General features: G+C 38.5%; 1 protein-coding gene across 5 annotated transcripts in view; it reads left to right on the forward strand.

The window, feature by feature from the left end:
- CSGALNACT2 (chondroitin sulfate N-acetylgalactosaminyltransferase 2) overlaps nt 1-22,916 on the forward strand; it is a 45,782-nt gene continuing 22,866 nt past the window's right edge. For 4 of the 5 annotated variants that reach the window (XM_010352975.2, XM_030940618.1, XM_030940620.1 and 1 more), the window contains exons 1-4: nt 1-116; nt 16,760-17,683; nt 20,504-20,720; nt 22,616-22,717. In XM_010352975.2, the coding sequence (XP_010351277.2) occupies nt 17,023-17,683; nt 20,504-20,720; nt 22,616-22,717 (980 nt within the window). In that variant the 5' untranslated portion in view covers nt 1-116; nt 16,760-17,022. Of the gene's footprint in view, nt 117-352; nt 798-16,759; nt 17,684-20,503; nt 20,721-22,615; nt 22,718-22,916 lie in introns of those variants that run through there. The other variant, XM_030940617.1, reaches the window with a different exon arrangement.

Below are 22,916 nucleotides of genomic sequence, written 5' to 3' on the forward strand. Positions count from 1 at the left end.
CTCTGGCGCGGCGGCGCGCTCGGGGGGTGGGGGGGCTGAGGCGTCGGCGGCGGCGGCCTGCCGCCCGGGTGTGCCCGCGGCGCAGGAGGCGGTGGAGCGCAGAGCGGGCGAGCGCGGTGAGTACCTGGCCCGGCCTCGCCTGCCTGCCCGCGACTCCTGCCGGCTCGAGCCTAGGCGGTGCGGGCGCCCGGGCTGCGGGCTCCTGTCTGGTCGGGTGGGGTCGCCTCGCGGACGGGTCCTGCGGGGGGGCCCTGTCCCTCAGGGATGAGCCTGCCGGAGTAGGCTCCGGTTTTGGGGAGAGCGCAGCCAGAGACGGTTGGTTCGCGTGTCAGTGTTGGTCTTTTTTTTTTTTTTTTTTTTTTTTTTTACCAACTCATCACCATCTCTGCTCCTCTCAGTGGATAAACTTTAGTCAGCGGTGACCTCGTCATCGCGTTAAAATAGTTCTGCCCGCAGCCCCTCTTTATCTGTAGATGGTAGAGCGAGGGCCGGTAAAGATGCTCGGTCGTGGAGGGCTCAGTGGGGTGGAGGAGACGGGAAACCTCTGGTGTTGTCGGAGAATGCACCTTAAAAATGACCCTACCCTTGAGCAGCGCAGGAAGCACGACAGTGATACTTCTGTTTGTGATGATGGTATTGGCGGTATGATAGTTTGATTATACATCTGAAGCTTTTCTTCCTGAGCCCTTGGCTTGTTAAACTTGGAGACATTTTCTAGCGTGCTTTTGAGATAGATGTGGGATGTCGTGACGTTTCACCGTCATTCAAGGCTCGCAGGAGCAGGGCCGTCATGTCTGGTAATTAATGTTGTTTTTTGAATGTTGTATTAAAATAGTATTTTCGATCTTGGAAGTAAAAAGCCGAGTATTTTAGGACTGAGTGTTAGCGTTCATTTTGTACTATTATTCTTGTACCATTTGTTTAAAGTTGTCCTGTAACTAAAAGAATGAAAAAAGATGTTGGATTTCCAGTATTTGTGGCTCAGAGGATTTTGGCCTAACTAAGCACAGTTCCAGCCAGTTTAGAAGCTGCATTTTTCTCTTTGTTTTTGTTGAGGTATACAATACATATGAAATCAGTAAGAGCACGAATCTTAATTGTACAGCTCAATGAATTTTTACTTACTTATTACCCTGTGGAACCACTAGATATATCAAATTATAACCGTAGAACATTTCCATCATCCTGTTTGCCTGTGCTTCTTCCAAGTCAGTTATATCCTTGTTTTCCCATCTGTATTCTAACTTCTCTTGTCAGCTTTTAGTTTTCTCTGTTTTGAGCTTCATGTTAATGGATTGCATAGTATTCTCGGCATATTGTTTATGAGACACACCCATGCTATTTCATGGTATTATATTATTATTGTGTAATAGTTCATTGAATAATATGTGACTACTCTTTAGTTGATGGACATTTTTGTTCCCAATTTTTGTATGTGATGTATTTTGGATATTAAGAATACTGTGGGCCCGGCATGGTGGCTGAGGCCTGTTATCCCAGCGCTTGCAGAGGCCAAGCGGGTGGATCACTTGGTCAGGAGTTCGAGATCAGCCTGGCAAATATGGTGAAACCCCATCTCTACTAAAAATACGAAAATTAGCCAGGCGTGGTGGTGGATGCCTGTAAGCCCAGCTACTGGGGAGGCTGAGGCAGGAGGTGGAGGTTACAGTGAGCCAAGATCGTGCCTCTACACTCCAGCCTGGGCGACAGAGCCTGACTCAGTCTCAAAAAGAAAAAAAAAAAGAATACTGTGGACATCCTTGTAAATTAAATGTCTTGGTGAGCATCTGTATGCATTTCTGTCAGCTGTAGAATGACTGAGTCATGACATAGGCAGAAAATTACCAACATGGAGTCATTACCAACCATACCATCACGAACCAAAGGCAGAAAATTTAACCAACATGGAGTCATCTTTTTTTTAATGTAATAGAATTAGTTATTTTAACTAATATAACATTCAAGATTGGTTTAAAAAAAAGCATAACTATTAAGAGTTCAAGATGTAAGTGATTCATTCATTACCATGTTATTATTTACCCGTTGGATTGCACATTTATGACCGTCTTCTGTCGGACTGTCATTGTTTGTTTAACTGTTAGACAAGTCTGTTAGAGCTGGTGAGGATCTGACTCTGAAGTTTAGCATAACGTTTACGTAAGAAAGAACTGTGTTACTCAAGTTAGTGGTTTTTTAGAGGAAATGAAATACCAAAAGGATATGACTGAAAGTGGATTGAAGAAGCGTGGGACTGCAAGTCAAAGAACTTAACATTGTTATTGTCATGCTACACAAGCACTAGGTATAAGTGTAAAATTGAATTATAAGGCTAGTTGCAAATGTGAATTTACAGCAGGAGTACAGTGATTTTCATATGGACTGAGATATTTACTAGCATATTTATAATGTGAACACACAACAAAAATCACTAAAAATTTGTGGGAAATCAGTAGCATCTAAGAGAAGCTTCAGACCAAACAAATACAAGAACTAGGCACTGAAGCAGTGGAGCTAATGTAAGACAAAAGAAAACTTTAAAATAAGTGTTAGTATCTTCAAATTTGTTAAGGTATTATGCCTACTGAACACATACAGGGTGACATGAAAAAAAGCAATCAATGCTTGAATATTTAAACATGGAAAGTAGGAAAGAGCCAGGTGTGGTGGCTCATGCCTGTAATTCCAACACTTTAGAAGGCCGAGGCAGGAGGATTGCTGGATCCCAGGAGTTTGAGACCAGCCTAGGCAACATAGTGAGATCCTGTCTCTACAAATAATTTTTTTTTTTTTTTTTGAGACAGAGTCTGGCTCTGTTGCCCAGGCTGGAGTTCAGTGGCATGATCTCGGCTCACTGCAAGCTCCGCTTCCCAGGTTCACGCTATTCTCCTGCCTCAGTCTCCTGAGTAGCTGGAACTACAGGCGCCCGCCACCACGCCCGGCTAATTTTTGTGTTTTTAGTAGAGATGCGGTTTCACTGTGTTAGCCAGGATGGTTTCGATCTCCTGACCTCATGATCTACCCACCTCGGCCTCCCAAAGTGCTGGGATTACAGGCGTGAGCCACCACGCCTGGCTACAAATAATTTTTAAAATTAGCAGTATGGTAGTGCACACCTGTCATCCCAGCTGTTCAGGCAGTGGAGGCTGCCACTGCACTTCAGCCTGACAGTGAAACTGTCTCAAAAAAAAAGGTAAGAAAGAAAGAAAAAGAAAGTGGGAAAGACTAGCCGTGACATGCAAAGTAGATCTAGAAGAGCCAATATACATCTAATAGGAGTTCCAGGAGGCGTTAGAAATCGGAAAAGAAGAAATAACCACAGAGATAACAGAGATCCTGAAGGTAGGAGTGTCCAGGCAGAGTCTTGGGCAGCCTGAGCCAGGGAGAAATAAGTATCAGGACAAAGGACTGGCAAATATAGATCAACCCTTCCCTCTCTGGTCTTCTTCATCTGTACAGTGGGGATGATCAAAAAGTATGCATTTTTCTGAGAGCTTATGGAAGGATGTGTTAGATTTGCTGACTGTTCCCCACTCTTCTTCCCTACCAGCTCACAGCAGGGATTGGGGTTGTGTGTCCTTATATGATGTTTAACCTTTTTATCACATGTATTTATTTTGTGAAATTTTTAAAGTGTAACAATTTTTTAGAAGTTAAAGCAGGGATTGCCAGTATGGCTGGCTACCTATTTTAGTATAGCCTGTGATCTAAGACTGGTTTTACACTTTTTATTTTTTTTATTTTGTATTTATTTATTCATTTATTTTTGAGACAAAGTCTTGCTCTGTCGCCCAGGCTGGAGTGCAGTGGTGTGATCTCAGCTTCCTGCAACCTCTGTTTCCTGGGTTCAAGTGATTCTCCTGCCTCAGCCTCCTGAGTAGCTGGGTTTACAGATGCACTCCACCATGCCCGGCTAATTTTTGTATTTTTAGTAGAGACAGGGTTTCATCATGTTCCTCAGGCTGGTCTTGAACTCCTGACCTCGTGATCCGCCTGCCTTAGCCTCCCAAAGTGCTGGGATTACACGCGTGAGCCACCATGCCCAAGCCCTAAGCACTTTTTAATGCTTTGGGGAGAAAAAGAAAATAATGCTTCATGACCCATGAAAATTATATGAAGTTCAAATTTCAGTGTCCCTTGGAACACAACTATACTCATTCACTTACATATCATCTGTGACTGCTTTTGTGCCACAAAAGCAGAATCAACTGGTTGTGACATTTACTGTCTGACCTAAAATATTTGCTGATTCCTGGTTTAGAGGTCAGAAATGGACTTATGCATATATAGGAATTTTGCTAATGATAAAGGTGGCATTTCAAACTAGTGACAAGAGCATGGATTACATGATAAATGGCAAGAATTAGCTATCTATTTGAGGGAAAATTTACTTTTATTAGGATTACTTCGAGTAGGGAAGCTAAAATCAAGAAGTAGGAAAAGATTGATAGATTTGAGTCTATTACCACTACCACCACCAACAACAAAACTTTGCTTAATAGGAAATAATACCTAACACTTACTGAGCACTTATGCTTGTCATGTTTTACTTGAATAAGTGTTATAATTATACTCTAAGGTAGGTTCTGTAATTATTCCCACTTAACAGAGGAGGAAACTGAAGTTTACATATATTATGGAATTTGTCTGTAATGAACAGTAGGAAACCATGATGCAGATCTTTGAATTCAGACCATCTGGCTCCCAAGCCTATTGTAGACAAGACAAACTGAGAAAAAATATTTGCAACATGTTAACACCATTTTGTAGGTATTATCTACATCAGCACATAAAGATGTATCTAATTCCTTTAAAATATTCTGTTGTATAAATGTCTTCAGTTAATTTAACCTTTCCTCTATTGATGAACTTTAAGTTGCTTCTGTTTTTATTTTGCTCTTACATATAACACTGATAAACATCCTATGTATGTGACCTTATATAGTAGTATGGATACTTCTGTACTATAGAATCAGGAAAGTGGAATTGTGAATTGCTGGATTAAATGGCCTGTGCATTTAAATCAAGTTTTCTCTACAAAAATTGTGTGTGTGTTGGCGGGGGGGGGGGGGGGGGGGGGTTAACTAAAGGAATCATAATATCTTGGAAGGGACATTGACTGTTCAGGCAAAACTGCCTCATTTTTTAGAGGAAGCCCCCCCGAGAGGTAAAGTGTTATGCCTAAGGTTACATAGCTATTAAGTAGCTGTTAACACTTGACTCTTTAAGTTGTTTTTACTGTGCCACAGTTTGGCACCTTTTTCTCCTTTGTCTTGCTGAAATCCAGGTGCCATGAGTATAGTTTTCTCCAGAAACACGCTGTCAAAAGGATCGATTTGATATTACTTCTCCTTGGTACTCAGCACAGTGCCTGACACACAGTAGGTAATCAAGTATTTGTTGAATAAGTGCTGCTTTCAGATGATCAGTACTTACAGATCACTTATTCAGTAACATATTGACAACCCATGCATCACTGTAATACTCATCAAGTAATCAAGAACTTACCAAGAAATAAAACATTCTAATCTCCTGCTTCCTAGATATTTACATTTCATAATGGTTTAGTTTTCTGACTGGTTTATGTTTTCCAAATAATTGTGTGACTTTGTTTTTGCTTTGTAAAAAATGAACTCAAAATTATAAATTTAGTTTTTGAAACTTTAATGAGAAATTGTTCTTTGCAGAAAATTTGGGAAGATTATACAGAATATGTTTTATAATAGACTCAAATGGATTGTATCCTTCAGAGGGCAGTAGATTAGTCTTGCAGGTTAGCTTGACATACTGCAATGTACATGTCCTGGAAAAGACGTGTAACATTTGTGTTCGTAGTAACAAAAATTGTGTATAATGAAGATTGAGTAGAAACTCCTTAAGGGTCATATTATTATGTAAGGGACTAGTGCTGTAGAATTAACTATCTTGAACACTTCTCTTGTCTCCAAGTCACAAGGCAAAGAGAAAAGATATGGTAAGACCTTTAGAGAAATATGTAGTACTCTACTTTTGGGGAGATGAGGGGCTTAGTTTTGTTTTTTAAATGCAAACTTGTAATCAATAGATCTTCATACCTCAGTAAACAAACTGGAGGATTTTTTTTTTTTAATTTTTTTTTACAAATGCCTTTTTGGCACTACTACTAAATCTGACTTGGCTTTATTTTTTAAACAGCTTCATTGAGGTATAATTGACATAAACTACACATATTTAAAGTGTGCAATTTGATAAGTTTTAACGTATGTGTACTCCTGTGAAATCATCACTACAACCAAAGTAATGAACAAATCTATTACTCCCAAAAGGTTTTCCATCCCTTTTTATAATTCCTTCTGGTACCACCTCCCACAGGAAATCATTGACTGATTTACCTTCAGTTAACCACAAATTACCTTGCATTTTCTAAAATTTTATATAAATAGAATCATATAGTAAGTACTTCTGTTGCCTGGCTCCTATTACTCAGAGTAATTGTTGATATTTATCCATGGTGAAGCATGTGTCAGAGTTTATTCCTTTTTATTGCTAAGCAGTGTTCCATTGTGTGTCTGTTTTACATTTTGTCCATTTACCTGTTGATGGACACTGGATTGTTTCTGCTTTTGGGCTCTACACATATAAGTTGCTATGAACATTTGTGTACAGGTTTTGGTATGGTTAAAATATAAACTGAGGCAGAATAAAATTTTAAAGAGTTTTATCTGAGCAAACAGCAATTCATGAATCAGGCAACAACAAATCAAAAGTGATTTGGGACTTCACCGAAGGAATGTGAGCGGAAGACTTCCATAGGATGAACAAGGAAGCAAGGCAAAGACAATATTTGATTAAAAGGAAGCAAGGCAAAGACAATATTTGATTAATTGCATTTATATAGTTGCCTTGTTTAGTCCATCCTATTGTAAAGGCCCTAGTTATATAAGTTAGTTGATGGCTTCTAATTGGCATAACATAAGTTTGTTTGTTTCTTTTTTTTTTTTTTTTTAAGAGACAGGGCTAGAGTGCTTTGGTGTGATCATAGCTCACTGCAGCTTTGAAATCCTGGGCTCAAGTGATCCTCCCACCTCAGCCTCAAGTAACCAGGACAACAGGAACTACAGACATGCACTGCCACGCCTGGCTAATTTTTAAAATTTCTTATAGAAGCAAGGTCTCGCTAGCTATATTGCCGAGGATGATCTCAAATTCTGGTCTCAAGTGATCCTCCTGTTTCAGCCTCCCAAGGTGCTTACAGGCATGAGCCACCATGCCCAACCTAATGTTTCTTTAATATAGGCACAGCAAAAAATAACCAAAGTTTACATTTGCAAACAGCCCAAATTAAGTTTTGCTTCTATTGCTTATATTTGCAAGGTCAGCGTTGTTTTAATGGCTTAACTGGCTTTGTCTGTTCAGGAGATTTACAGACCTAGTCTCCATCTTATTTTAATAGTATAAATATGTGCTTTCATTTATTTTGGGTAAATATCTAGGAATGGAATGGCTGGATCATATGAGTAGGCTTATTAACTTATTAAGAAACTTGGCCTGGACTACATAGCAAGACTCTCTCTCTAAAAAAAAAAATTTTTTTAATTAGCAACGTGTTTTAGGGTTCTCTAGAGGGACAGAACTAAGAGGATATATGTATATATGAAAGGGAGTTTATTAAGGAGAATTGACTCATTCCATCACAAGGTGAAGTCCCATGATAGGCCATCTACAAGTTGAGGAGCAAAGAAGCCAGTGGTGGATCAGTCTGAGTCCCAGAAGTAGGGAATCTAACAGTGCAGCCTTCAGTCTGTGCAGCCAAAGGCCCAAGAGCCCCTGGAAAACCACTGGTGTAAGTCCAAGAGTCCAAAAGCTGAAGAACTTGGAGTCTGATGTGCCAGGGCAGGAAGCATCCAGCATGGGAGAAAGATGAAGTCTGTAAGACTCAGCAAGTCAGCTCTTCCATCTTCTGCCTGCTTTATTCTACCCCCACTGGCAGGTGATTAGATGGTGCCCACCCAGATTGAGTGTGGGTCTACCCCTCCCAGTCCACTGACTCAAATGTTAATTTCCTTTGGCAACACCCTCAGAGACACACCCATGAACAATACTTTGTATCCTTCAGTCCAGTCAAGTTGACACTCAATATTAGCCATCACACCAGATGTAGTGGCTCCCACCTGTAATCCCAGATACTCGGGAGGCTGAGGCAGGAGGATCACTTGAGCCCAGGAGTTAGGCTGCATTGAGTTATAATATGATAGAGGCACTGCACTACAGCTCTGGTAACAGAGCAAGGTCCTGTCTTTTTTTTTTTTTTTTTAATAAGAAAGAAAATAATCTAACTTGTTAAGTTCATAACTTATTAACAAAACTATTTTATATTCCCATCAGCAGTGTATGAAAGTTCTAGTCCTTCCACGTTAACAACACTTGGTATAGTCATTCTTTTTAATGTTAGCTATTCTGTTTTTAGCCCTTGTGTGTAGTGGTGTCTCATTATGATTTGATTTGCATTTCCCTAGTGACTAACAATGTTGAGCATCTTTTTCAAGTGTTTATTTGAAGTGTTCAGGCCTTTTCCCACATTTTAATTGAGTTTGGTTTATTATTTCATTTTGATCATTTTAAAATATATTCTTGGTACAAGTCCTTTACAAGATGCATGCTTTGCCCATATTTTCTCCAGGTCTATGACTTGTCTTTTCATTCTCTTAACAGTGTCTTTGAAAGAGCACAGATTACTAATTTTGATGAAATTCAATTTATCATTTATGCTGTTAAATATCATATCAAATAAATATCATATGAGAAATATTTGCCTAACTCAGAGTGACAAAGATTTTATCCTATGTTTGCTTTTAGTTTTATAGTTTTAGGTTTTCCATTTAGGTCTAAGATTCACTTTGAATTACATGCTAGTGAATGTGGAGTGGTATCTAATTGTGCTTTTAATTTGCATTTCCTTTTTGGCTAATGGTGTTGAGCATCTTTCATGTACTCATATAGGCTGTTTATTTATCTTTACAGAAATGTCTGTTCAGATCTTTTGCTTGTCGAGTTATCTTTTGTTTTCGTTTTAAAGTAAAACAGACAAATGATTTACAAATGTCCTCTAAGTCTGTGTGTTATTTCTTCACTTTGTTGATGATGTCCTTTCCAACACAAGTTTTTTTATTTTGATGAAGTCCAATTAATATTTGTTTTGACTTTGGTTTCGTATGTAAGAAGCTGTTGCCTGATCCAAGGTCACAAATATTTACACATAGGTTTTATTCTAAGAGTTTTATAACTTTGACTCTTACATTCAGATCTTTGACCCATTTTGAGATAATTTTTGAATGTGGTGTGAAGTAGGAGTCTAGTTTCATTCTTTTGCCTGTAAATACCCAGTTGTCCCAGTACTATTTATTGAAAAAACTATTCTTTCACCCATTGAACTGTCTTGCCACTCTTGTTGAAAATCAACTAACCATAAATGTGATGATTTATTTTTGGGCTTTAAGTTCCATTCCATTGACTATATGTCTATTTTTATGCCATACCACATTGTCTTAATTACCTGTGGCTCTCTAGTAATTTTTGGAATTGGGAGGTGTTTTCCTCCAATTTCATTTTTCTTGTTCAATATTGTTTGGGTTATTCTGGGTTTCTTGAATTTGTATAAATGTTAAGATCAGCTTGCCAATTTCTGCAAGAAGTCCACTGGGATTCTTGAAGAGGATTGTGTTTAATCTGTATATTAATTGGGGAACGTTACCCTTTTAGCAATATTAAGCCTTCCAATCATGAGTGTGGTGTCTTTCTGTTTATTTAAATCTTAAATGTCTTCCAACAACGTTTTGTAGTTTCTATGGATACAAGTCTTACAGTTCTTTTGTTAAAATTATTACTATTTTATTCTTTTCAATGCCATATTGTATACAGAATTGTTTTTGTTAATTTCTTTTACAGATTGCTTATTGCTAATATGTAGAAATACAATTGATTTTTGTAGAGTGATATTGTATCCTACAACCTGGCTGAACTCATTTATTAGTTATAATAGATTTTTAGTGAATTCCTTAGGATTTTGTGCATACAGATCATATCATCTGCAGATAAGGATAGTTTTACTTCTTCCTTTCCAATCTGGATGCCTTTTATTTCATTTTCTTGCCTACTTGCTTTGGCTAGAACAATGTAAATAGAAGTGACAAGAGCAGACATGCTTGTCTTATTCCTGATCTTGGGGAAAGGCATGCAGTCTTTCATCATTAAATACAATGTTAGCTATGGGGTTTTTGTAGGACCCTTTTCTTATATTAAGGTCTCTTCTAGTTTATTGAATGGTGTTTGGTTTGGTTTGGTTTGGTTTGGTTTTTTGAGATGGCGTCTCGCTGTGTTGCCCAGGCTGGAGTACAGTGGCGCAATCTCGGCTCACTGCAACCTCTGCCTCCCAGGTTCATGTGATTCTCCTGACTCAGCCTCCTGAGTAGCTGGGACTACAGGTGCATGCCACCACCACACCCGGCTAATTTTTTTGTATTTTTAGTAGAGGCAGGGTTTCATTGTGCTAGCCAGAATGGTCTTTATCTCTTGACCTCATGATCCGCCCACCTCGGCCTTCCAAAGTGCTGGAATTACAGGTGTGAGCCACTGCACCCAGCCCCTATTGAATGCTTTTTATTAGGAAATGGTGTTTTTGTCCAATGCTTTTTCCATGTCTGTTGAGATGATCAAGTGAATTTTGTCTTCTGTTGATATGGTATATTGTATTAATTGATTTTCAGATGTTAAACCAACCTTGCAGTCCTGGGACAAATCTTAGTCATGATGTATGATTCCTTTTATATATTGCTGGGTTCGTTTTGCTAGTATTTTGTTGAGGATTTTTGTATTTATATTCATATAGGATATTGGCCTATGGTTTTCTTTTAATGTCTTTGGATTTGGTAGTAGGATGATACTGACCTTATAGAATGCTTCCTCCTCCTCTGTTTTTTGGAAGAGTCTGTGAAGATAATTCTTATTTAATAATAATAATTCTTATTTAAATGTTTACTAGGCTGGGTGTGGTGGCTCACGCCTGTGATCCCAGCACTTTGGGAGGCTGAGGCGGGTGGATCCCCTGAGGTCAGGAGTTCGAGACCAGCCTGACCAACATGGAGAAACCCCATCTCTATTAAAAATACAGAATTAGCCAGGCATGGTGGCGCATGCCTATAAGCCCAGCTACTTGGGAGGCTAAGGCAGGAGAATCCCTTGAACCTGGGAGGCAGAGATTGCGGTGAGCTGAGATTGCGCCATTGCACTCCAGCCTGGGCAACAAAAGCACAACTCCGTCTCAAAAAAATAAGAATAATAATAAATAAATGTTTGGTAGATTCCACCAGTGAAGCCTCTGAGCCTGGACTTTTCATTGTGAGTAGTTTTTTTTTTATTATTATTAATTCAATCTTTTGTCATGTAAGTCTATTCATATCCGGTATTTCTTCTTAAATCAGTTTTGTTTCTATCTTTCTAGGATTTTTGTCTATTTTATTCAGTTATCTTTTGAAGAGATTTAGATAATAATGAGCAAAAATCTTATGTTACCAATGTAGTTTAACATTAATGATGTTTTCCATTGCTTTGTATAAATCCATATTCCCTTCTGGTATTATGTTCCTGTGCCTAAAAGACTTACAGTACAGGTGTGATGGTGATGAATTCCTTTAGCTTTTTATGTAGGGAAAGTATTTTGCCTTTTTCAAAGATAATTTTTCTGGGTATAGAATTGTAGGCTGGTATATTTTTCTTTTCAGTTCTTTAAAGATAATTGTTCCACTGTCTAATTACTTGCAGCTTTCAAGGAGTAATCTGTCATTATCTTTTGTTCCTTGTATGTGATGTGCATTTTTCATGTGGCCAGTTTAAAGATTTTTCTCTTTACATTGGATTTGAGCAATTTGATTATCATGTGCCTTGCTACAATTTTCTTTATGGCTATTTGGGATTGGTTGAGTTTCTTATGTGTGTTTATAGTTTCCATCAAATTTGGGAAATTTTCAGCCTTGTTTATTTATTTCTCCTGACTCCTTCCCCCTTCTTTGGGGACTCCAATTACATGTATATTAGGCTGTTTGAAGTTGTCACAGAGCTTATCAATGCTCTGTTTAAATTTTTCATTCTTTTTTCTTTCTGTATTTTGCATAGTTTCTGTTGCTATATCTTTAGTTTACTAATATTTTCTTCTAAAATATCTAATCTGCCACTAATCCCATTCAGTGTATTTTTCATCTCAGACACTGAAATTTTCATCTCTTGAAGTTTAACTTGGATCTCTTTTATGTCATTCATACCTCTACTTAAATTTTTGAACATAAACATTTTAAAAATACAGTTATGATAGCTGTTTTGGTGTGCTTTTTCTGCAGACTCCCACATCTGTCAGTTCTAATCATTGGTCAGTTTTAATCATCGATTTTTCTCATTATGGATCATATTTTTTTGTGCGTGGTAATTTTTGTTGAGATGCCGGATACTGTGAATTTTATTTTGTTGAGTACTGGATATTTCTATATTCTTATTAATATTCTTAAGGCTTGTTGTGCTATTACTTGGAAATAATGTGATCCTTTCAAGTCTTGCTTTTAAGATGTATTGGCAGGATTAGTGCCATGTTTAGTCTGGAGCTAATTATTTCCCACTACTGAGACAAGACTTTCTTGAGTGCTAGTCTACCCAGTGCCCTGGGAATTTTGAGGTTTTCCAGTCTGTCTGGTGGGAACATGCACTAATCCTGGCCCTGTATGAATGCTGGGTTCTGTGTCCTCTAATTTTGTGTGTGGTCCTTTTCTTAGCCCGTTTGTTGCCTCATAAGCCTTCACTGATCAGTGCTCTGCCAAATACCCATGGGATATCCTATTCAGATTTCTGGAGTTTTCTCTCTCTGCAGCTGTATCCACTCTGGTACTATTTGCTTTAATCCTAGATATCTTGGTCTCCTCAGACTGTGAGCTGCATCCCATCAACTCAGGGAATCTGCTGGGCTCTGCTTAGGTTCCCCTCCTTGTGTGGCTCAGAAACTAAAGCAGTAAGCTGGCAACCACTTGTTTCTTGTTTCTCTGGGGATCACTGTCCTTTGTTACCTGATGCTAAATATCTTGAAAATCATTGTTTCATATTTTGGGTTTTTTGGCAGGAAGGGTTGTTTGTTTTTGGTTGTTTCAAGACAACCAAAGAGAGCAAATCTGAGAGTGAATCTGGCCCATTACTTCATCTTGGTTGTAAGAGGAAGTCAGTTTTTTAGTCAGTTTTAGAGAGTTAGAATTGATGGCTTGTAAGGTTTCTTTCAATCCTGAGATCTTTGGTTTCATGTTACATACGTTTAACAGCTTATTTTCCCATCTTCACGTTCGTTATCCTTTTCTCTCCTCAAAACACTTAACTATCTGCATTTGTGCTTAGAAGGCTTGTTGGGATTAACTCTGGGCTGTGAATGAACCGTATTCATGATCCAAACACATTTCATAGAATGATGACAATCAAGATGTAACAACAGAAAAATGTTTCCTATAATATTCTTAACATAATTTATATGATAGAACAGTTATAATGTAATCTTCTAGATTATGGCCATAGAGTTCCTTTCAGGAACTAGGCAAATAAAATTTTAATTGAAATCTTTCATTTTTAATAACCACAGAATTATGCAACTAACATTTACATTCTGAAGTAATTACAGTATCCTTTCATTTTATTGGAAAATATTCAACTGTAATATTAAGTAGGATATCTCAAAACCTGTATTTCCCTTAAAGGGAAGAGGAAGAAAGATGACCTTAGCGTTAACACTGCCACTGATATTTTCCATTCTATTTTATTGAAAAGTAAACCTTCAGTAGTGACCCATTGTGTGAGTTATAGCTCATTGTCTAAAATACATTGTGTATATAAAGAAAACATATGAGGTACCATATTAATAAAAGATAGTGGTAGTTCTGTTCTAGTTTCACTTCAGTTTTGAGTATAGTATGCTTAAGTATGTGTATCTTTATTAATTAAAGTATGTATATCTTTATTATACAACATTATGTCTCCACATTTTCAGTTCTTTTTCCTAATAAATGGACTAGTAATAATAGTTAAAACAGATACTGCTAGGTTTTGAAATTCAAGTGTTTTCTTATGCTAGGGATTATGGTTTTGAGGTATGGTTAAGTCCTGGAAATAATATTAGTTTCGTGTTCTTATTTTTTAATTAGATAGTATTTCTTAAAGCCAACTATTTTTTTCTGTTTTTCTCTACATCACTCAAACAAGATTTATAATCAGTAAGAGAGATGCTGTCATAGTAAAAGACTCCATTTGGCCGGGCGCTGTGGCTCATGCCTGTAATCCCAGCACTTTGGGAGGCCGAGGTAGGCGGATCACGAGGTCACGAGATCGAGACCACGGTGAAACCCTGTCTCTACTAAAAATACAAAAATTAGGCGGGCGTGGTGGCGGGCACCTGTAGTCCCAGCTATTCGGGAGGCTGAGGCAGGAGAATGGCACGAACCCGGGAGGTGGAGCTTGCAGTGAGCTGAGATCGCGCCACTGCTTTCCAGCCTGGACGACAGAGCCAGACTCCGTCTCAAAAAAAAAAAAAAAAAAAACAGGCCGGGCGCGGTGGCTCAAGCCTGTAATCCCAGCACTTTGGGAGGCCGAGACGGGCGGATCACTAGGTCAGGAGATCGAGACCATCCTGGCTAACACGGTGAAACCCTGTCTCTACTAAAAAAATACAAAAAACTAGCCGGGCGAGGTGGCAGGCGCCTGTAGTCCCAGCTACTCGGGAGGCTGAGGCAGGAGAATGGCGTAAACCCGGGAGGCGGAGCTTGCAGTGAGCTGAGATCCGGCCACTGCACTCCAGCCTGGGCGACAGAGCCAGACTGCGTCTCAAAAAAAAAAAAAAAACTCCCTTGTAGTGAACTAAATTTTCCAAGATACTTGGTTATCATTTGGTTTACTAAAATAATAAATGACTAAGGAGAGTTAAGACCATTATTTGTGGTATATTGGCCATAAGAAGTTTTCATCTGTCCTGTGTTTTATACAGACATGTTACCAAAAAAAAAAAAAACAACAACAAAAAAATATATTGCAGCATTTGCCACAGAAAGCATCCAGGTTTTTCTACTCATTAAAAAAGTGGCTAGGACTGATAATCTGTAGTGATCTTCCAGGTTTTGCTGCAGTGAGAAAACCATTACTGTTAAAAGCCTGCTGTCATATCACATTATCCTTCTCAACAAGCACTTTGTTAGGATGGAAGTTCTCTTTGCAGTGGAGGCCTCCTTGCCTCCCTTGTCCTAAGTTAAACCTCTATTTCTAGAGTTAAGAATCATTAAAGACATGGAGGAGTTTGCACAACTGGTTGTGGCATGAACGATGGCATGTAATTTTATAAATGTATAAATGGTTTTTGAATTTTTTTCTCTGCTGATAAGGATGATTAAATTCTTCATGTTTTTTCTTTGTATAGACTCCAAACCTTTCTAGACTTGTAGGAAATCTATTGATGCATAATACAGTGGAAAAATTATGTGATCTAATGTGCAAATAATCTACTGGAGGACATTGGATATAAAAATGTTTTCTTAATGTGTTTTTCAGATGTCTGTGAGCTTATGAAATTGTTTTCCCCCACTTAATTTTAAGGCTTCTAGATTGGCTGAGCTGAGCAGTAGAAATTAATGAGGTAGAATGCTTGAGTTGAATAAACTGGAAGAAAATATCTCCCCAGTAAATCATTATTACTATAACAGAAACAATTTCTATAAACTCAGTTCCCAAATGGTCATAACCTTTAGTTGGGAAATGGTGCGGTAATTGAAATACTATGTTAATAAAGAGTTATAGGCAATATAATTTTCAAAAAATTAGAGAATAGTAGAATATATGTAATACAGACTATGCTGAACGTAATTTTAATGTTTCTTTGACTCAAGTTATAGCCGTGTAGACATACTAGTTAAAAGTATTATACATAATTTATTGTTTTGTAAGGTTTTTTTTTTTTTTTTTTTTTGAGGTGGAGTCTCGCTCTGTCGCCCAGGCTGGAGTGCAGTGGCCGAATCTCAGCTCACTGCAAGCTCCGCCTCCCCGGTTTACACCATTCTCCTGCCTCAGCCTCCCGAGTAGCTGCGACTACAGGCGCCCGCCACCTCACCCTGCTAGTTTTTTGTATTTTTTAGTAGAGACGGGGTTTCACCGTGTTAGCCAGGATGGTCTTGATCTCCTGACCTTGTGATCCGCCCATCTCGGCCTCCCAAAGTGCTGGGATTACAGGCTTGAGCCACCGCGCCCGGCCAGGTATTTTTAAAAATTCTCCCAGGCCAGGCTTAGTGGCTCACACCTGTAATCCCAGCGCTTTTGGAGGCGAAGACAGGCAGATCACCTGAGGTCAGGACCAGTCTGGCTAACATGGTGGAACCTCGTCTCTACTAAAAATACAAAAATTAGCTGGGTGTGGTGGGCAGGTGCCTGTAGTACCAGCTACTCGGGAAGCTGAGATGGAAGGATCACTTGCACCCAGGAGCCAGAGGTTGCAGTCAGCCAAGATCGTGCCACTGCGCTTCAGCCTGGGTGACAGAGTGAGACTCCATCTCAAAAAAAAAAAAAAAAAAAAATTCTCCCAGTATTTACCGAATATGCTAAATTATATTAATACCTCTCATAGTTCTCTGCATGTAGTAGTCACGTAGCTAAGTTCACTGAAGCCACAAACAAATTTGATATCCTTAAGGGAACAAAATTCTGATTGATTCTGATCTGTGTCTTTCAGAAAAATCACTACCAATATAATGGATTTTATATATCAGATTGCTTTATTCTGGATATCATGGTAACAATACAGAAAGTATACATAACTTCCCATTTCTGCAAGTAGTCATGACTGCTGAAGAAAGAAAAACTTAAAGCTACGGCAGAATTATTTGGGTACCTTTTATGGAAATTCTGATTTTGTTTTTAATTTTTGATGACTTTTTACTAAAGGTATGAACACACAAAGAGCTTATTTTGTTAGGCAAATACACGTTAATAAGAATGTCTAGAAGAGGACTGATTCTTCACACCCGGACCCACTGGTTGCTGTTGGGCCTCGCTTTGCTCTGCAGTTTGGTATTATTTATGTACCTCCTGGAATGTGCCCCCCAGACTGATGGAAATGCATCTCTTCCTGGTGTTGTTGGGGAAAATTATGGTAAAGAGTATTATCAAGCCCTCCTACAGGAACAAGAAGAACATTATCAGACCAGGGCAACCAGTCTGAAACGCCAAATTGCTCAACTAAAACAAGAATTACAAGAAATGAGTGAAAAGATGAGGTCATTGCAAGAAAGAAAGAATGTAGGGGCTAATGGTGTAGGCTATCAGAGCAACAAAGAGCAAGCACCTAGTGATCTTTTAGAGTTTCTTCATTCCCAAATTGACAAAGCTGAAGTTAGCATAGGGGCCAAACTACCCAGTGAGTATGGGGTCATTCCCTTTGAAAGTTTTACCTTAATGAAAGTATTTCAATTGGAAATGGGTCTCACTCGCCATCCTGAAGAAAAGCCAGTTAGAAAAGACAAACGAGATGAATTGGTGGAAGTTATTGAAGCTGGCTTGGAGGTCATTAATAATCCTGATGAAGATGAGGAACAAGATGATGAGGAGGGTCCACTTGGAGAGAAACTGATATTTAATGAAAATGACTTCGTAGAAGGTAATGTGAAAAATACGTTGGTCAATATTATGTTAGTAAGACAAATGCTAGAATTATATGCTGGTAACATAAGTCAGTCATTATCCACAGTATTAAAACACTTAAAGTTTTCGCACTTTATTCCACCAAGAATTTTAAGTGGCCTTTTGGAAAAAGGTATAATGAGATCATAATAAAATTGGAGAATAAGGACTAGGGAAATAGAATAAAACAGCTCTTGTTGCATGTGTATGATTTATATTACACACTTATCTGATCTTGGTGTTTTTTATGTTTTTAAAAATGTGTAAACTAAGACTCAAAACTTGAAAACGGTTTGATAAAGAAAATATTAGTAGACTCTTAGCTATTTTTCGTATTGGAGGAAGGAGAAGTGCCTGTCTGAACAAGGGGTCATACATAATTTAAAAAGCATATTTGGCATTTGGAAAAGTAAGGAAATATCTCTTTTCCTCATACATATTTCAGAAAGGGTATGGGATTTTTATGTGTCAAGATGGGATATGACTCAGAGGTTGAAGAACACTGCTATAAAATTTAAGATACTTATTGGTTGATATTAACAGTAATAATTCTGTATCCCTACCCATCTCCTTTACACCTTTACACTCACTGCTAGACATTTAATTGCTGACTTAAACCATTTTGAAAATAAATGTTTCTTGAAAGTTCTCTTTGCTTGATTCTATAGACTTTGTATCACAGTGGTCCCCAGCCTTTTTGGCAACAGGGACTGGTTTCATTGGTGACAGTTTTTCCATGGGATGATGAGGATGGTTTTGGGGTGAAACTGTTCCACCTCAGATCATCTGGCATTAGATTCTCATAAAGAGCGTGCAGTGTAGATTCTTTGCATGCGCAGTTCACAACAGAATTTGCGTTCCTTTGAGAATCCAATGCAGCCACTGATCTGACAGGAGGTGGAGCTCAGGTGGTAATGCTTGCCAGGCTCCTGTCACTCACCTCTTGCTGTGCCGCCTAGTTCCCATCAGGCCGCGGACCAGTAGCGGTCTGTGGCCTGGGGGTTAGGGACCCCTGGTATAGCACATGTAGACTTTTTGACTCCAAATCATCGTGGCCATCACTTGCTGCACTGTAGCATTATTATAATACACCGAGGCCTTTGGAGGCCATCAGGGAGGGCATTATGGTTTGCAGTGGCATTGCAGCTGCCTTTCCTTGTGGCTTCCTCTTTTTTCTGCTGTCACTTCCTGCCATTTTTGATGGATTATTTTTCTCAAAACTCTTCTGATTTTTCTGCAAGCTCAGCTTTTTGTCTTCTCACTGTATGTTTGTAGCTTATGGCAGAATTGGAAGCTGCGGAGGAAATAAGATAACTAAGTAACATGCGTAAAATGTCCTCACATCAGCTCTACCTAAAAAGAAAGGGAGCTGTGCCAGTTTTATATTCTGCAGCTCCTGCTTTTGTCTTATAACTCTCCTTGGATTCTGATACTTCAGGATTTTTCTCTACATGGAACATATTCTGTTCCTCACCTTTCCTCTACTGTGCCACTGTTTGCCCACTGCAGGGAGAGTAATTACTAATAATTAGTGATGACAACTAATTCCTATCCCTCTTCTAGACTTTAGCTCAGATATCACTCTTCTGAGAAGTCATCTGCAACCTCAAGTCTAAGACAGCAGTACTTCTGTGTGCTTTTCTCACCTGTACATTCATACTGCTTGTCACAGTATGTGGCGTTGACCATTTCCTGGCTTGTGCTTCCTACTAAACTGTAAGCCTCAGGAGGGTTGGGACCAAGTCTAATTTATTCACCTTTTTATACCCAGATATTGACTGAGTGGCTCACACATCTGTAAGTGTAACCTTCACTCTCCTGAGTGCCACACTTAAAAATCAGATTGCGACTGGGTACGGTGGCTCACGCCTGTAATTCCAGCCCTTTGGGAGGCCAAGGCGGGCAGATTATGAGGTCAAGAGATCAAGACCATCCTGGCCAACATGGTGAAACCCCGTCTCTACTAAAAATACAAAAATTAGCTAGGCCACGTGGTGGTGCATGCCTGTAGTCCCAGCTACTCAGGAGGCTGAGGCAGAAGAATTGTTTGAACCTGGGAGGCGGAGGTTGCAGTGAGCCAAGATTGCACCACTGCACTCCAGCCTGGTGACAGAGTGAGACTCCGTCTAAAAAAAAAAACAATCAGACTGCCTTGTAGATACTCATGCTTTTCTCTCAAAGACATCTCAAATCACTGTGTTTATGTCTGTACCAATTTTTCTTTGTCTGACTTCACTCTAGTCAGTGATTTTATATGTGTGTATGTATAGACACATATATATACAGATATATATATCACATAGTACTCTATTGTTATTATTTGTCTATTTTTCTGTCTCCTTCACTAGATTGGCCCTGTCCTCAAAATTGAGACCACATGGCACTCTTTATATCACATAACTGACATGAAGGCACTAGATTTCTTTTAGTTGACCTAAACCAATAGAAATTTTGACGCTTGGGTCTAGATTTTAATATTGCTAGAAGTAATGTCTTTCATGGTTACCATATTGATAGGCTTTAGTATTTTTAAAAAGTCATATGTAAAAAGAAATAATTGTCATTTATAGTATATTTTATAGATTGAATAAAAGAACAGAACAGTGAACTTTTTTTTTAACCTTTTCTTTTAAGGGAGTAATTGTTACTGACTGTGCAGTGGGGATAAATATTTTCACAAATAGGTGAAAATCCTGCAGGTCTGGTTTAATAATCTTGATGTTTAAGTGAGTAAAATCTGTCTTCCCATTGAATTTGTAAACTTTGACATGGAGATGTCTTTGTTCCTAACCTTTAGGTTATTATCGCACCGAGAGAGATAAGGGCACGCAGTATGAACTCTTTTTTAAGAAAGCAGACCTTATGGAATATAGACATGTGACCCTCTTCCGCCCTTTTGGACCTCTCATGAAAGTGAAGAGTGAGATGATTGACATCACTAGATCAGTTATTAATATCATTGTGCCACTTGCTGAAAGAACTGAAGCATTTGTACAGTTTATGCAGAACTTCAGGTAACTGTCAGGGCTTTATGATTCAGCTACATTCTCCTAAAAAAATCACATTTTACTCAGATTTCCTTAATTTATCTTCACTGATTATAATTACTTAGAATAATTTTATAGGCTTTAGGGGAACTTTATTTTTTTATATTCTCTCTTTTTTTAAAGCATGTGTAGTGTATTGTGTTACAGACAATTTGAACTATGAAATAAATTGAGTGACACCTATTAGAAACTAAATTTGATGGCCTTGATAATTGTGAATTCATTTTAAGACAAGTTGAATTTTTAAAAAATCAACTTTACTAAGGTATAATTTACATGCAGTAAAATCCACCTATTTTAAGGATATAGGTATCATGACTCTTTTTTTTTTTTTTTTTTTTTTTGAGACAGGGTCTCACTCTGTCACCCAGGCTAGGATGCAGTGGAGTGAGCATAGTTCACTGCAGCCTCAACCTCCTGGGCTCAAGTGATCCTCTGCCTCAGCCTCCCAAGTAGCTGGGACCACAGGTGCATGCCATCTTTTTTATTCTGTACAACTTTGTAGAGAGGGGGTCTTGCCATGTTGTCCAGGCTGGGATTTAATGTCTTTTGACAAATGTACACACTCGCAAACCACCACTCCAATCAAGACATAGAATACTGGTGTCTCACAAGAAAATCCCCTTGAGAATGATTTCAGTTTTTTAACTGAAATACATTTAGAAATACAAACATTAAACTAAAAGTTGGAGAAAGTTATTTCATCTTGCAAAGCAGAGAATTTCTAAAGGTTATTTTTTTATTTTTTTATTTTTTTATTTTTTTTTTATTATTTTTTTTTTGAGGCGGAGTCTTGCTCTGTCGCCCAGGCTGGAGTGCAGTGGCCGGATCTCAGCTCACTGCAAGCTCCGCCTCCCGGGTTTACGCCATTCTCCTGCCTCAGCCTCCTGAGTAGCTGGGACTACAGGCGCCCGCCACCTTGCCCGGCTAGTTTTTGTATTTTTAGTAGAGACAGGGTTTCACCGTGTTAGCCAGGATGGTCTCGATCCCCTGACCTCGTGATCCGCCCGTCTCGGCCTCCCAAAGTGCTGGGATTACAGGCTTGAGCCACCGCGCCCGGCCAAAGGTTTTTTTATGTTATCAAATTTGGATATTTTAAAATGCTGAAGGGTTAAATAATTATCTACACATTATGAAAACTGTTTGTGGAAAATGCTGCTTTTTGATTTAACAGTTTCCATGTTTTTAATACTTTAATATTTTTAATGTTTTAGATACTTCGATATACTAGTTTTAATGCTTTGTGATCCTAGTCTTTTTTCTCATATTGAAATTGTTGGATTTAAAGGTTAATTAAAACTGTTCTGCAACTGAATGTCTGGCAGTCATACTTCCAAGTGAGATTTACTGTTCCAAATAGCTCACATGAGATCTGATTTCCTAAAGCATTTTTTTATTGCCTTTCTTGGAATTACTTTCAAAGGCCACATTATTTACAGTAAGTAATCTCAGTCATGGCAAATATTATTCCTTAATGATAGTTATAATTTTTGGAATTAGCCAGTCTGAAGACAAAATGACTCTTAATCCAAAAGGTCACTATTTATTTATTTGGTTTTGAACCAATTGAGTTTATTTCCTTGGACAGCTTGTGATTTGCTTCTGAAAGCAATCCAAAAGCAAAAGTTCAAAAAATGTTTTGAAATATGGCAACAATGTCAGACTGCTTCCATGGCCCTCCAAGGGGTGCACCCATTCAGGCATAGATCTTGTGCCTTCCATAATTCATCAGTATTGCCACTTTTATGTTTACTACTGTGTCAGTAATGCCTCATTTTCTTGTTAAAGCTTCATGTGGTTGCTTTCTGAATAAATAGTGCCTCGTGTTTTCTTGAATAAACTTTATTTTTCACTTCTGTTAGGGATGTTTGTATTCATCAAGACAAGAAGATTCATCTCACAGTGGTATATTTTGGCAAAGAAGGACTGTCTAAAGTCAAGTCTATCCTAGAATCTGTCACAAGGTTGGTGAACCACATCCACAGCGAAGTCCTTGATATATAATATTGCTAAAAGAGAATTTCAGATATGTAATGAGTTAATAATTTTTAGTAACTATTATTTAAAAGTTGGCTGAGCATGTGGGTGGTTGTGGTGATGATAAGTTCCTCATTTCACATGCAACCCTACATGACTCAACTTCCCTTCACTGCTTACAGGCAG

This window comes from Rhinopithecus roxellana, chromosome 11 (assembly GCF_007565055.1).
Source record: "Rhinopithecus roxellana isolate Shanxi Qingling chromosome 11, ASM756505v1, whole genome shotgun sequence".
NCBI lineage: Eukaryota > Metazoa > Chordata > Mammalia > Primates > Cercopithecidae > Rhinopithecus > Rhinopithecus roxellana.